The sequence below is a fragment of the Chrysemys picta genome, chromosome 8, assembly GCF_011386835.1.
Source record: "Chrysemys picta bellii isolate R12L10 chromosome 8, ASM1138683v2, whole genome shotgun sequence".
Lineage (NCBI taxonomy): Eukaryota > Metazoa > Chordata > Testudines > Emydidae > Chrysemys > Chrysemys picta.
In genome coordinates, this window is record NC_088798.1 from 96,879,559 (window position 1) to 96,892,546 (window position 12,988).

The window sequence follows — 12,988 nt, forward strand, 5'->3', positions numbered from 1 at the left end:
CTCTAGCACTGGGAACTTAAACATTAGATCTGACTGCTATTGGTATTTAAAAATCCTGTGGCACTTTAGAAATAGCTAGGTATGTTAGTTTTAGTGTATTTGCTAAACTCCTGTTTGGACCGTTAAATAGTTTATCTAATTTCATCCCATAGTTTGTTGTGGGATATATATTTTTTTCTCACATCCTGTCCTAAACTTATTGTGCACTATTAAAATGCTAAAAAATTTTAGTACAGGGTGAAATCATTCTTGTATATGTAGTTTGTAACATGCTTTGGGATGAAAATGTTTTAAATACAAGTTAATATTTTATTTTTGAATATTCTTTTTTAAATTGGCTCAAAATATTCTAAGATTTAAGGTAAAAGTTAATTTCAGTTTAAAATTCTGTACAGGCCATTCCATTTCAATATAAATGAATACTCATAAAATGTTAATTTGTGGCAGTGTATCAGCAATGCCCTTGGACTGCAGTCTAAATCTTCAGTATGGTAAAATGTGGAGCTTCAGTACCAGAGTGATAACTTATATAACATATTTTATATTGCTTTCAAATAGATGACAATATCAGTTATTTTGATTTTCTTTCCTACAGTTCAGACACTATTGCCAGATGCTGGTATATTCTTCTTTCTGGATCTGTCCTTATGAAGGACTCCATGTTTTTACCACCATGCAGGTATGTACAAGTTAATTTAACTGCTTAAAGGGACATAATCAACATATACTTCCTTGCATATGTTAAAAAGACTGCCTTAATTTTTTCACTTTCAGTAACTTAAAAATAGAATTTAGTTTTCATTATTTTCAAATTTCTCTCAGATTAAACATTGAAGATCAATTGTAGCTTTCAATTTACCAGGCTCCCGTTTTAGTTCTCAGTGTGTTAGAGTTCACATAGCAAACACTGCATCAGAGGTACTCTTAATTAAAAATGGCTCCTGTTGACTATATTTGAAATTTAGGGAAAAGTTTGTTTTTGTTTTGGGCTCTTTAATAAAATCTCATTTTTACAAAATCTAAATTTTGGACTATACGAGTTGACATTGTCCTTTTTCTCTTCACAAATGTGACTGCGTAATAGTCTATTCCATGTGATTTGGGATAATAGTCAATAGCAATATGTGATTTTTTTTTTTTTATATGAAGTAAAAGAGGATTGGTGTCAGTCACAGTGAAAACATGACAAAAGTCTTACTACATTTCAAATTTGGAGCACAATGAACATTAGGTGACCTGTTTAAACTGGAGCATAACAGCTGATTTAGGGTTAGGGTTAAACTGGCTGCCCTGTGATATTCTGCTTGACCTTGTATATCATTCTGAATTAGGGTGAACAGATGTCCCGTTTTTAAAGAGACAATCCCGTTTTTTGGGACTTTTTCTTATATAGGTGCCTATTACCCCCCACCTCTGTCCCTTTTTTTCCACAGTTGCTATCTGGTAACCCTATTCTGAATTTTTACTTCACTGTGTTATGAAGCCATACCTGGCATATTTGGGTTCATGATACATCTTCAGGAATTGTAGTTGAAAAGCATCAGATTTCCAGTCTGGAGGAGGAGGTAGAATTTAAGATTAATGGCTTCTGTATGAAGAAGCAACTTGACTGTGTCTGATGCTCTGTATGGAAGTTGTTAATTTCCTTGTATGTTTGGAATCTGTGTGTCGGGTGTGGAGAAAAGGGTGAAAACTTGTCCTACTAATATAGTGAAACAATAGCAGTGTAAATCTATAGCAATATAGCCTATGTCAGCATGAAGGCCATGCTGGTACAAATTTGTGTATAATTTCATAAAGAGGTCTTATTGAAGCAAATGAGAAATCCTTGAGATTTTGCTCCCCTTCAGAGATAGTACTGTTTATTTTGTGACTGCCGATGCCCACAAACAGGAAAGACATTAGATCCTGATGCCTCAAACTGTTAAGCATTGAAGTCAAACCTAAAGTTTTGCGTTGTTTTGTTTTTGAGTGCAGTTATGTAACAAAAAAAAAAAATCTACATTTGTAAGTTGAACTTTCATGACAGAGAGTGCTCTACAGTACTTGTATGAGGTGAATTGAAAAATACTGTTTCTTTTGTTTAGCATTTTACAGTGCAATTATTTGTAATAAAAATAATAATATAAAGTGAGCAGTGTACACTATTTAATACATTTCAATTGGTATTCTATTGTTTAACAATGCGATTAAAACTGCGATTAATCTTGATTAATTGTTAATCACATGCATTAACTGCGATTAATCGACAGCCCTAATTATTTTTCTTATTCTATTACTCAGATGTTTGCTTTTCTTTATGTAAATTCTCTATCAAAATAGTGTTTTGACACTATCGAGTTTATCAGTAATGCAAATTAGTTTTGGGATGGGACTCTCAGGAGTTTGAAATTGATTGAAAACTTCATCAGTCATTCAAGGATAAAATTGACAAAATAGATATATAGAAAAAGTTACAGGACACATAATTTCTTCAGAATGAGGTGCCTGGGAGAACCAGTTTAAATAGATTGTTGTTCATCATCCTCATTGTAGGACAGAGCTGATTAACTACAGTGCCTCCTGATGCTATATCTTGCCAGTTTTTTCCATTATGTCAACAGTTAATTTTTTTTTTTACACCAGAGAGAGCATATTAAGTGACTGCTCTTTAGCTTTTTAGAAACCAAATCTTAGCACTTGCCCTCAGACTGTGGAAACAAGTTTTTAACAAGGAGAAGGTGAACTTGGTGCATTTTAATTGGATTATCTTAATATATATAGCTAAACATTAGCAAAGCCTCTGTGTACTACTATATATATTTTTCCTGTCTATGTAATTTATGTGTATACAAGTGAACCATTAATTAACACATATACTGCTGCCCTTCTCGTGGAGCCATTGAAAAGGAATTTATCCCCCAGAGGATTCTACTTGCTATGTCTCCTGCCTCCTATGACAGCTTGGTGGTGAAGGTGGCCTTTGCTAGCATTAATTGCTGAGCTTTGGTGCTGGGTATTTTTGGTGAAATGGTTTGCCAGCTCACAACTGCAACCAGTCAACTTGTGGTTTGCTACCATTTGATTTCTCTTTTATAAGAGAAATGCCAGGAGTTTAAAAGTTATTCCACAAAGGTGTAGACCTGGCTTGACAACCAGTCTGGGCAGCCTTTGATGTCAGCGAGATGATGGGAAGTGATGTTGCCTCAAGAATGAATCTGCTGCAGGCTCAAGGCCTTAGGTTGCAAGCTGTTTGGGGAAGGGAGCGGGAGCTTCGGTTACAGGGTACAGTATTTATTACAGTGGAACCCGGATTTGATATGGGCTTCTGGAGAATAGGTTATTGTGCTGTGACCTCTGCTTTTTGTGTTGAGTAGTATTGTTTGTCACCTCATGTTCCCATCTGTTTGTATCTGCCTGTTGTCTCTTGTCTTCTATTTAGATAAGTTTTTTGTGGGGCCTGGGCCATGATCCATGACAGGAGCACCTGGGTGCTACTGCAAGAAAAATAATAAATAATGGGTGCCACTTTAATGCTAATAAGTTATTCTCTTTTCTCACCAATGCAGACTAGTAAGTTATTAAACTGAGATCCAGACAAGCAGCAGCAATGAATGAGAGTACTGGAAATTTTGGTACCATTGTGCATGCGTGCACGCACATACTGTATTTACATCTGTGCACTCAAATTTTATGGTAAAATTACAGGACTGAAATGTTTTTGAGCTTAGTATCTAACTAAAGGCAGGAAATTAAACTCTCAACCATTCTGGAGTGAAGTTCAGCAATGCCTGAAGTTTGTCACAAGTGGATATGTGCATAAAGCCTAGATAAAGACTGCATTGAAATGGTGTGTTTACCTGAATTTAAGGAGTGAATGATTTAAGTGACTTATGTAAAAAAAAATAAATTGCAAGTCTTCCATAAATTGTTAATGAGATTACAACTGCTTATGTGGTGGATAATGAGGGAAAGCGGCTGCCAGACTATAATAAGGGTAAGAATGTTCTGTTGTATGAAACTGTTTACAGTCTAAAACATGTGCTTCTTGGTGTTTTTTGGGTCTACTTAGTTAGTGAGATCATCTGGGAAGAAAATGAACATTTTTTCCTTTTGGCTAATGAGACAACGTGTATGATGTACAAAAGGCTTGAAGGAAAAAAAATACTTGGAGCTCAACCACCACAATTAAATTAACAACAGTATTTTTATTATTTAAGTATGAGAATGAAAAGCTTCCGAGAATTTGGGCTCTTCTATAATCACATAAAACATTACAATTACGTCTCGCTCTTCTAAGGAGAATGTAAAACTTTTGTATGAAAAGAAAAAAATGGGTGCAAAAGAATTGAAGTATTTCTACACGCATTCAGGTGGCACTAAAAGAAATGAAATTGCTATTAGAAACACTGTGTGCTTGGCCTGGCCTGCAAAAGATATTTGCTAAGAAAGGAAAAGTTTAATGTACAAACTTTAGTCAGGCACAGCACTCTGATCTTAATTTAGCATTTTAGAGCAAATTTTCTCATTAACTATGTACTCTAGATCAGTGGTTCTCAACGAGGTGTGCGCGCATCCATAGGGGTACTCAGAGGTCTTCCAGGGGACGCATTAACTCATCTAGATACACCTCTACCTCGATATAACGCTGTCCTCGGGAGCCAAAAAATCTTACCGCGTTATAGGTGAAACCGCGTTATATTGAACTTGCTTTGATCCACTGGAGTGCGCAGCCCCCCCCCCTCCCGGAGCACTGCTTTACCGCGTTATATCCAAATTTGTGTTCTATCACGTCGCGTTATATCGAGTTAGCGGTGTATTTGCCTAGTTTTACAACAGGCTACATGAAAAGCACTTGTGAAGTTAGTAGAGACTAAAATTTCATACAGTGACTTATTTATACTGCTCTATATACTATACACTGCAATGTAAGTACAGTGTTTATAATCCAATTGATTTATTTTATAATTATATGGTAAAAATGGGAAAGTAAGCAATTTTTCAGTAATAGTGTGCTGTGACACGTTTCTATTTTTATGTCTGATTTTGTAAGCAAGTAGTTATTAAGTAAGGTGAAAGTTGGGGTAGGCAAGACAAATCACACTCCTGAAAGGGGTACAGTAGTTTGGAATGGTTGAGACACACTGCTCTAGATACATTTAAAGAGTCACATTACACTCATATTTGTGATTAAGAGATCATGTGTGATTATGATGGAATACTTAGGCACTGAGATTTTCAAATCCTCTTTACTGAGTAAGTGTGTGTTTGGGATATACAGAATATAAGTATATTAATATATTGCTATGTGTACTGTTTATACTGTCATACCTGTTAGATAATAAAAAATGCATTGTTTTACGCACTAGATTTTGAGACCTGTATGAGTCTAGAGAAAACTGTATTGTGACAGAAGGTAAAGATTTCATGCTAACTTACATATTTTAGTATGGGTATTTATTTAAAGAAGCTCTGTTTCTTTGTACTTTTTTAGTGTTCTAAATCTTGATTGTTTATAAACACCTCAGCTCTTCACTTCAGATGATATGTCTTTTTTTTTTAATTTTTTTTTAAAAAAGGCTTGGCTAAGATAGAATGCCAATAATATTTGAACAAAGAAAGAATGAAAGATATAAACCATCAGAAATGACAAGAAGACTACAGAAGTATGAGTAACAATGGACCATGTCTAAGGCCTGGTCTACACTAGGCGTTTATGTCGAAGTTAGCGCCGTTAAATCGAATTAACCCTGCACCCGTCCACACTGCGATGCTATTTAGTTCGACATAGAGGTCTCTTTAATTCGACTTCTGTACTCCTCCCCGACGAGGGGAGTAGCGCTAAATTCGACATGGCCATGTCGAATTAGGCTAGGTGTGGATGGAAATCGACGCTAATAGCTCCGGGAGCTATCCCACAGTGCACCACTCTGTTGACGCTCTGGACAGCAGTGCGAGCTCGGATGCTCTGACCAGCCACACAGGAAAAGCCCCGGGAAAATTTGAATTTGAATTCCTTTTCCTGTCTGGCCAGTTTGAATCTCATTTCCTGTCTGGACATCGTGGCGAGCACAGCAGCACTGGCAACGATGCAGAGCTCTCCAGCAGTGATGGCCGTGCAGTCTGGGAATAGAAAGAGAGCCCCAGCATGGACTGATCGTGAAGTCTTGGATCTCATCGCTGTGTGGGGCGATGAGTCCGTGCTTTCCGAGCTGCGATCCAAAAGAAGGAATGCAAAGATCTACGAGAAGATCTCTAAAGACATGGCAGAGAGAGGATACAGCCGGGATGCAACGCAGTGCCGCGTGAAAATCAAGGAGCTGAGACAAGGCTACCAGAAGACCAAAGAGGCAAACGGACGCTCCGGATCCCATCCCCAGACATCCCGTTTCTACGAGGCACTGCATTCCATCCTCGGTGCTGCCGCCACCACTACCCCACCAGTGACCGTGGACTCTGAGGATGGGATACTGTCCACGGCCGGTTCCTCAGACATGTTAGGGGACGGGGAAGATGAGGAAGGAGATGAGGAGGGCGAGGCAGTTGGCAGCTCTCACAACGCTGATTTCCCCGACAGCCAGGATCTCTTCATCACCCTTACAGAGATCCCCTACGAAGCGTCCCCAGCCATTACCCCGGACACAGAATCTGGTGAAGGATCAGCCAGTAAGTGTTGTAAACATCTAAACATTTATTTTTAACAAAACAGGAATATTAACAATTAAAAGAATGGGTTGTTCATGATTAGTGTGCCCTAGGCGCTTAACGGTTTAGTAAGGGGCAGTGCAAGTTTTGAAAAGAAATCTAGCAATGTCCGGTTTTCAGTGATTGTCCTGCACAAGCCGCTCTACTGTGTATTCCCTGCTACTGCAGCTACAGTAAAATGCGGTCTATATGTGCGGGGATAGAGCAGTAATCCTCCTGGGACATCTCGATGAAGCTCTCCTGGAGGTAACTTGAAAGCCGTTGCATGAGGTTCTTGGGGAGAGCGGCCTTATTGGGTCCTCCGAAGTACGACACGTTGCCGCGCCACGAGATTATCAGGTACTCGGGGATCATTGCTCTGCACAGCAGGGCGGCATACGGCCCTGGTCTTTGGAGGCTTTCCCGGAGCATTCTCTCTTTGTCGCTCTCGGAGATCCTCATCAGGGTGATGTCGGCCATGGTGACCTGCTTTTAATTAGGTAGGGGAATGTTAGTGTTGGGACTGCTTTCCCGTTCCTTTACAGAACTGTCACCGCTGGTTTGCAGCCACGCGGTGGAGGCGGGAGAGGGGCAGCCGAAAGGGATCATTCCCGGGGACAGCCGCGAGGGGGTGGGACAGGGGCAGAGTTCCCGCTTGCCGGATTGCTGGCAGCAGGGACTGACATTGATTTAAATGTGAAATGAGGCCAGTGGTAATATAAAAGTTTTAAACTGCCACAAGTGTACGGCTTACCATGTCTGCCTGCAACAGAAATTCCGTTGTGCTGCCTCGCTTCTCAAATGTGCTGTTCAAGACCCCAGGCACAGAATGCGAAGGCCGAGAATTCGACCTTGTGCTGAGTGCGCATGTGAAAGGTGCTGTGCATGGTCTTGTTCACAGAGAAAGACTATGTTCTTTGTTCACAACTACATTTATCTTTCAGAGGAATTCACTCCCTTTTTCCCATTTCCACAGCCCCGTCTGCGACTGTCTCACAACCTAGCCTGGAATCACACTCCCAGAGGCTAGCGCGGATTAGGCGTAGGAAGAAGAGGACACGGGAGGACATGTTCTCTGAGCTTATGGCCTCTTCCCAAGCCCAGGCAGCACAGCAGACCCAGTGGCGGGAGAACTTGACCCGAATGCACCAAGCCAACATGGATCGGGAGGAGAGGTGGCGGCAGGAAGACCAGCAGGCGACTCAAACGCTGCTTGGACTACTGAGGGAGCAAACGGACACGCTCCGGCGCCTTGTGGATGTTCTGCAGGAACGGAGGCAGGAGGACAGAGCCCCGCTGCAGTCCATCTCTAACCGCCCTCCCCCGCCACCAAGTCCCATACCCACCTCACCCAAAGTGCAAAGAAGGAGAGGCGGCAGAGTCCCTGCTAACTCTCACTCCACCCCTGCAGAGAGCTCTAGTAGCAGAAGGCTCTCATTTCCCAAAATTTGAAAAGTTCTTTCCTTCCCGCCTGACACAAGCCCACGTCCAAGTTTCACCTCCCAATGCCATGTGTAGTTGATAATAAAAAATTCGTTTCTGTTAACTACTGTTTCAATCATGTTCTTTTGGAGGAGGAGGGGAAAGGGGGTTGGAAATTGGACAGGACAGTCTCCTTTGGCAGGGTACATAGTCGGGGGCAGGCACAGCAGCAGGGCACATACACAGTGCAGTGATGCAGTGACTAGTTGCCCCGGTTAGTCTGGGAGGTTGTTTTGATGTAATGTTGGGGGGGGTGGGTTGCTCTGTGACTTTGTGGCGGGGGAGGGCAGTTACAGATCTTAAGCGCCGGTCCTTAGACAGGATCACAGAGCCACACAGCATGGGATCTGTAACCGTCCTCCCCCTGCCACAAAGTCAAATAGACCTCCCATACACACAGTCCCGATCAGGAGGGGTGACAGGCTCCGTTGAAACAAGCATCCCACCGCAGCGGAGCCTGTCAATCCTTGAGTTTAGAAGCTGCATTCGCATCACAACACTAGACCCGCCCCGCACCACAGTCTGCGTCCCAGTTTTAAAAAATTCCCGCTAAAACAGTATTAAAGAAAACGGTGTGCTTTAACAAAGTAGAACTATTTTTATTTCGACACGTGTGTTGGAGGGGGGGTGAAGGGGGTATGTAACTGGATAGGATAGTCAACATTACCTGGGTAAAGAAACGGGGGCAGGTTTAGCTTCTCAGTACACAAACTATAAAATCACAGGTTACCCTGCTCACTCAGGAACTTTGCTTTCAAAGCCTCCCGGATGCACAGCGCTTCCCGCTGGTCTCTTCTAATCGCCCGGCTGTCTGGCTGTGAGTAATCACCAGCCAGGCTATTTTCGTCAACCTCCCACCCCGCCATAAAGGTCTCCCCCTTGCTCTCACAGAGATTGTGGAGCACACAGCAAGCTGCTATAACAATGGGGATATTGGTTTCGCTGAGATCACAGCGAGTCAGTAAGCTTCTCCATCTCCCCTTGAGACGGCCAAAAGCACACTCCACCACCATTCTGCACTTGCTCAGCCGGTAGTTGAAGAGTTCTTTTTCAGTGTCCAGGGCGCCAGTATAGGGCTTCATGAGCCAGGGCATTAGCGGGTAGGCTGGGTCCCCGAGGATGACTATAGGCATCTCCACATCCCCAACAGTTATTTTGTGGTCCGGGAAGTAAATACCTTGTTGCAGCCGTCTAAACAGACCAGAGTTCCTGAAAACACGAGCGTCATGAACCTTGCCCGGCCATCCCACGTAGATGTTGGTAAAACGTCCCCTGTGGTCCACCAGTGCTTGCAGCACCATGGAAAAGTATCCCTTTCGGTTAATGTACTGGGTGGCCTGGTGGTCCGGTGCCAGGATAGGGATGTGAGTTCCATCTATGGCCCCACCGCAGTTTGGGAATCCCATCGCTGCGAAGCCATCTATGATCGCCTCCACGTTTCCCAGGGTCACTACCTTTGGCAGCAGTACATCAACGATTGCCTTCGCTACTTGCATCACAACAACCCCCACGGTAGATTTGCCCACCCCAAACTGGTTCGCGACTGACCGGTAGCTGTCTGGCGTTGCAAGCTTCCACAGGGCTATGGCCACTCGCTTCTGTACACTCAGTGCAGCTCGCAACCGGGTGTCACTGCGCTTCAGGGCAGGGGACAGCAACTCACAAAGTTCCAGGAAAGTTCCCTTCCGCATGCGAAAGTTTCGCAGCCACTGGGATTCATCCCAGACCTGCAGCACTATGCGGTCCCACCACTCAGTGCTTGTCTCCCGTGCCCAGAATCGCCGTTCCACGGCATCAACATGACCCATTGCCACTGTGATGTCCTCGGCGCTGGGTCGCCTGCTTTCTGACAGGTCTGTGCTACTCTCAGACTTCAGGACATCACCGCGGTGCCGTAGCCTCCTTGCCTGACTTTTCTGCATCTGCCTCAGGGAAACCTTTATGATAAGCTGCGAGACGTTGAGAGCGGCCACAACTGCAGCGATGGTCGCAGCGGGCTCCATGCTCGGAGTACAGTGGCGTCCGCGCTGTCAATGACTGGAAAAGCGCGCGAACTGTTTTCCCGCCGGCGCTTTCAGGGAGGGAGGGCGGGAGTGATGGACGGATGACGACAGTTTCCCAAAAGCACCCTCGACTCATTTTGTTACCCAGAAGGCATTGCCGGCTACACCCAGAATTCCAATGGGCAGAGGGGACTGCGGGAACTGTGGGATAGCTGACCACAGTGCACCGCTTCGAATGTCGACGCTATCACCGTTAGTGTGGACGCACAAAGTCGAATTACTGTCCTTAGTGTGGACACACACGTTCGACTTTGCAATATCGATTACAAAAATTCGATGCAAGTAAAATCGAACTACTCTCGTAGTGTAGACAAGGCCTAAGCCAAAAGATTTCAGATTTTATAATGAAATAGTCAACTTGGTGCTCCCTTTCCTTTGACAATACAAGTGCGTATCCCCAACTCCAAACCAACAGACTAAAATCCTTATGCTCAGATTGCACACTGTGAGAGCTTCAATGTGAATGAAAGATTAACCATTTATGAATATTGTGCCCTATAGTAGTGATGGTACATTTCAGGTTTCTTTTTGTCATTTGAGGACATGTTTTCTCTCTCTATATGCCATACAGTGAAGTTGCACATTTTAGAACTGTTACTATTTAACTTTTCTTGTGAAGCAGTGCCTTGGATAATTTTATTTTCTTGATCTTTATAGAATCTACACAGTCTACTCAGGTCTCTGCCATCCCTTACTTTGCCTTGTAGGTTAATACTTGGTGTACCCCAGTCCCTGAGTTCCTTTGAAGCGTACCTCTGTAGTGTCCAGCTCCTGTCACTGGACACTAACAGTAATTACAGGGAAACCCCGCGATAACGCGAATTCAGATGTAACGCGGTCCTAAGGTGGCTCCGGCTGCCCCAAGCAAAAAAAAAAAAGGGGGGGGGGGGCGGAGCACCGCCGAAGCGCGAAAAAGAAAAAAACCGCCAGAGCGCCGCCGAAGCACTCCAGGGGCAGTGGTCAACTGGGGGCCCCCCCGTGCCTGCCTGACGGTGTCCCCAGCAGAAGGTGAAGAGGGGGCAGGGGAAGCCCCCAGCGCTCCAACCCATCCCCGGCAGAAGCGCAGGGTGTGGCAGGGTAAGCCCGAGCACTGGGACCCCCCCCCACTGCGGCCCCGGGAGGCAGCCTCACAGCTTGCAGGGATTGTGAGGGGCACTCACTCCCCACTGCGGCCTCAGGCTGTGACGGGGGACAGGGCATCTCCAGTCTTGGGGCCGCAGTGGGGGGTGGGGAGGACATAAAGTAGCAAACGGGTTGAGGAGCTGCAGTGGGGGAGTGGAATGGGGGGGACCCTCAGTGGCACCCCATTGAAGGAGCAGAAAGGGGTGGGTGGGGAGAAGCCTGGAGCTCTCTGTCCCCGGCAGGCACGGGGCCGCGGTTTCTCTCCAAGCCGGAGAGAAGCTGCTGTGGCCCCGCGCCTGCCGGGGACAAGGAACAACAGGGCTGCGGGCGCCGGTGCTCACTGTCCCCGGCAGGCGTGGGGTCGCAGCTTCTCTCCCCTGCTGGGCACTAGGGGCACTAGGCGGTGCACATCAATGCACTGCCTTGGGGACCACTGACGGGCTTGAAACCCCGCTATACCGCGACCCCGTATTTAGCACGATGTAATTTTTTGGACACCAAACATCGCAGTATAGCGGGGTTTCACTGTAACAGGTTTGCTATTCCAAAAGGAATAGTATACACACTGCTTAATTGGTACAACTCAGGATCAGGTCCTTTATAACATTACAGCACTGAAATATATTTACAGTGAATCAATCATAAGTTTATTATCAAAGGTTACATTTTAAATGAATGTATAAATTTGAATACAAATTTAAATAAATGTATAAATTTGAATAAAAATAAGTGGAAACATGGTTACACATCTAAAACAAAATATAAAACACAACCCCAGGTCTATACTTAATGTTTACTTTTCCTATTTATTAAAGTAGATTTTCTCCCAAGGATACAGTCTCTGACAGATCACAGGTTTTCCCATGCCCTTCAAGGGGTTTCCTCAGTAAATAGATGATCAAATGTCTGTCTTGTTTCCAGTTATAGTCCAGTAAACGTTTGATATGCCCTTTGTTTTTTTTCCAGTGTCCTACCCCCCCATATTGACTTCATATCCTCATGTTGACTTGGAATGCAAATGTAGCTCCCGTTGTTTTGATTTACAATGCTTAATTTACATCAGAGATCGGTATAGACACATAGCCATGCTTTGTCTGGCAGAAAACCTATTATAATCAATACGTATATTTTACAATGATATTTATGACCAGCCTGACACCAACTTTCATTAGATACCTTACAGTACTCTATTTATAGATAAATACCATGAAAGAGATGTGTTATGTGTCAGGCCTGATGGGAGTTGCTGACACAGAGTAGTGAACTTTTTGTCTGTTGGCAACGGTGGGCCTCTTTCACACTAATGGTGACTGGAAGTTAAATAAACAAATATTTTACATGCAGACATTTTAGTTTCAAATTTCATATAATCAAGTTGCTAATGGAATTAAGTATTCTAATATTTAAAATAATTTAATCATTCAATACTTACAAAGCACATTGCATCTTCAAAGCACTGTGCCAATGTTTGCCAATTTTAAAAAGTAATATGAGGAAAGAAAAGTACTTGAAATCCTGCCTATTGACCCTGGCTCATTTGTTGAATTGTCTGTTTAAAATAAAATATTCAGAACTCACAGGAGGAGGTTGAGCCCACACAATATAACTCCCCTCTCCTTCTGACCCTGTGAAAACACACCTGTGCAAAGGCCACGTGT

General features: G+C 43.8%; 2 protein-coding genes across 16 annotated transcripts in view; both read left to right on the forward strand.

The window, feature by feature from the left end:
* RAPGEF6 (Rap guanine nucleotide exchange factor 6) overlaps positions 1-12,988 on the forward strand; it is a 238,834-nt gene that overhangs the window by 57,386 nt on the left and 168,460 nt on the right. For all 15 annotated transcript variants that reach the window (XM_065555927.1, XM_024100179.3, XM_024100177.3 and 12 more), the window contains one exon: positions 596-679. In XM_065555927.1, the coding sequence (XP_065411999.1) occupies positions 596-679 (84 nt within the window). The remainder of the gene's footprint in view (positions 1-595; positions 680-12,988) is intronic.
* On the forward strand, positions 5,926-8,209 carry LOC135973265 (uncharacterized). Its single transcript, XM_065555934.1, has 2 exons — positions 5,926-6,645; positions 7,640-8,209. The coding sequence occupies exons 1-2, from the start codon at positions 6,069-6,071 to the stop codon at positions 8,113-8,115; spliced, it is 1,053 nt and encodes a 350-aa protein (XP_065412006.1). The 5' UTR covers positions 5,926-6,068; the 3' UTR covers positions 8,116-8,209.

Bases quoted from the DNA above. Each gene is read 5' to 3' on its own strand.
- LOC135973265 (XM_065555934.1), top strand. From the start codon at position 6,069: ATGCAGAGCTCTCCAGCAGTGATGGCCGTGCAGTCTGGGAATAGAAAG. The intron at 6,646-7,639 runs GTAAGTGTTGTA...CCATTTCCACAG, and splicing joins ATCTGGTGAAGGATCAGCCA to CCCCGTCTGCGACTGTCTCA.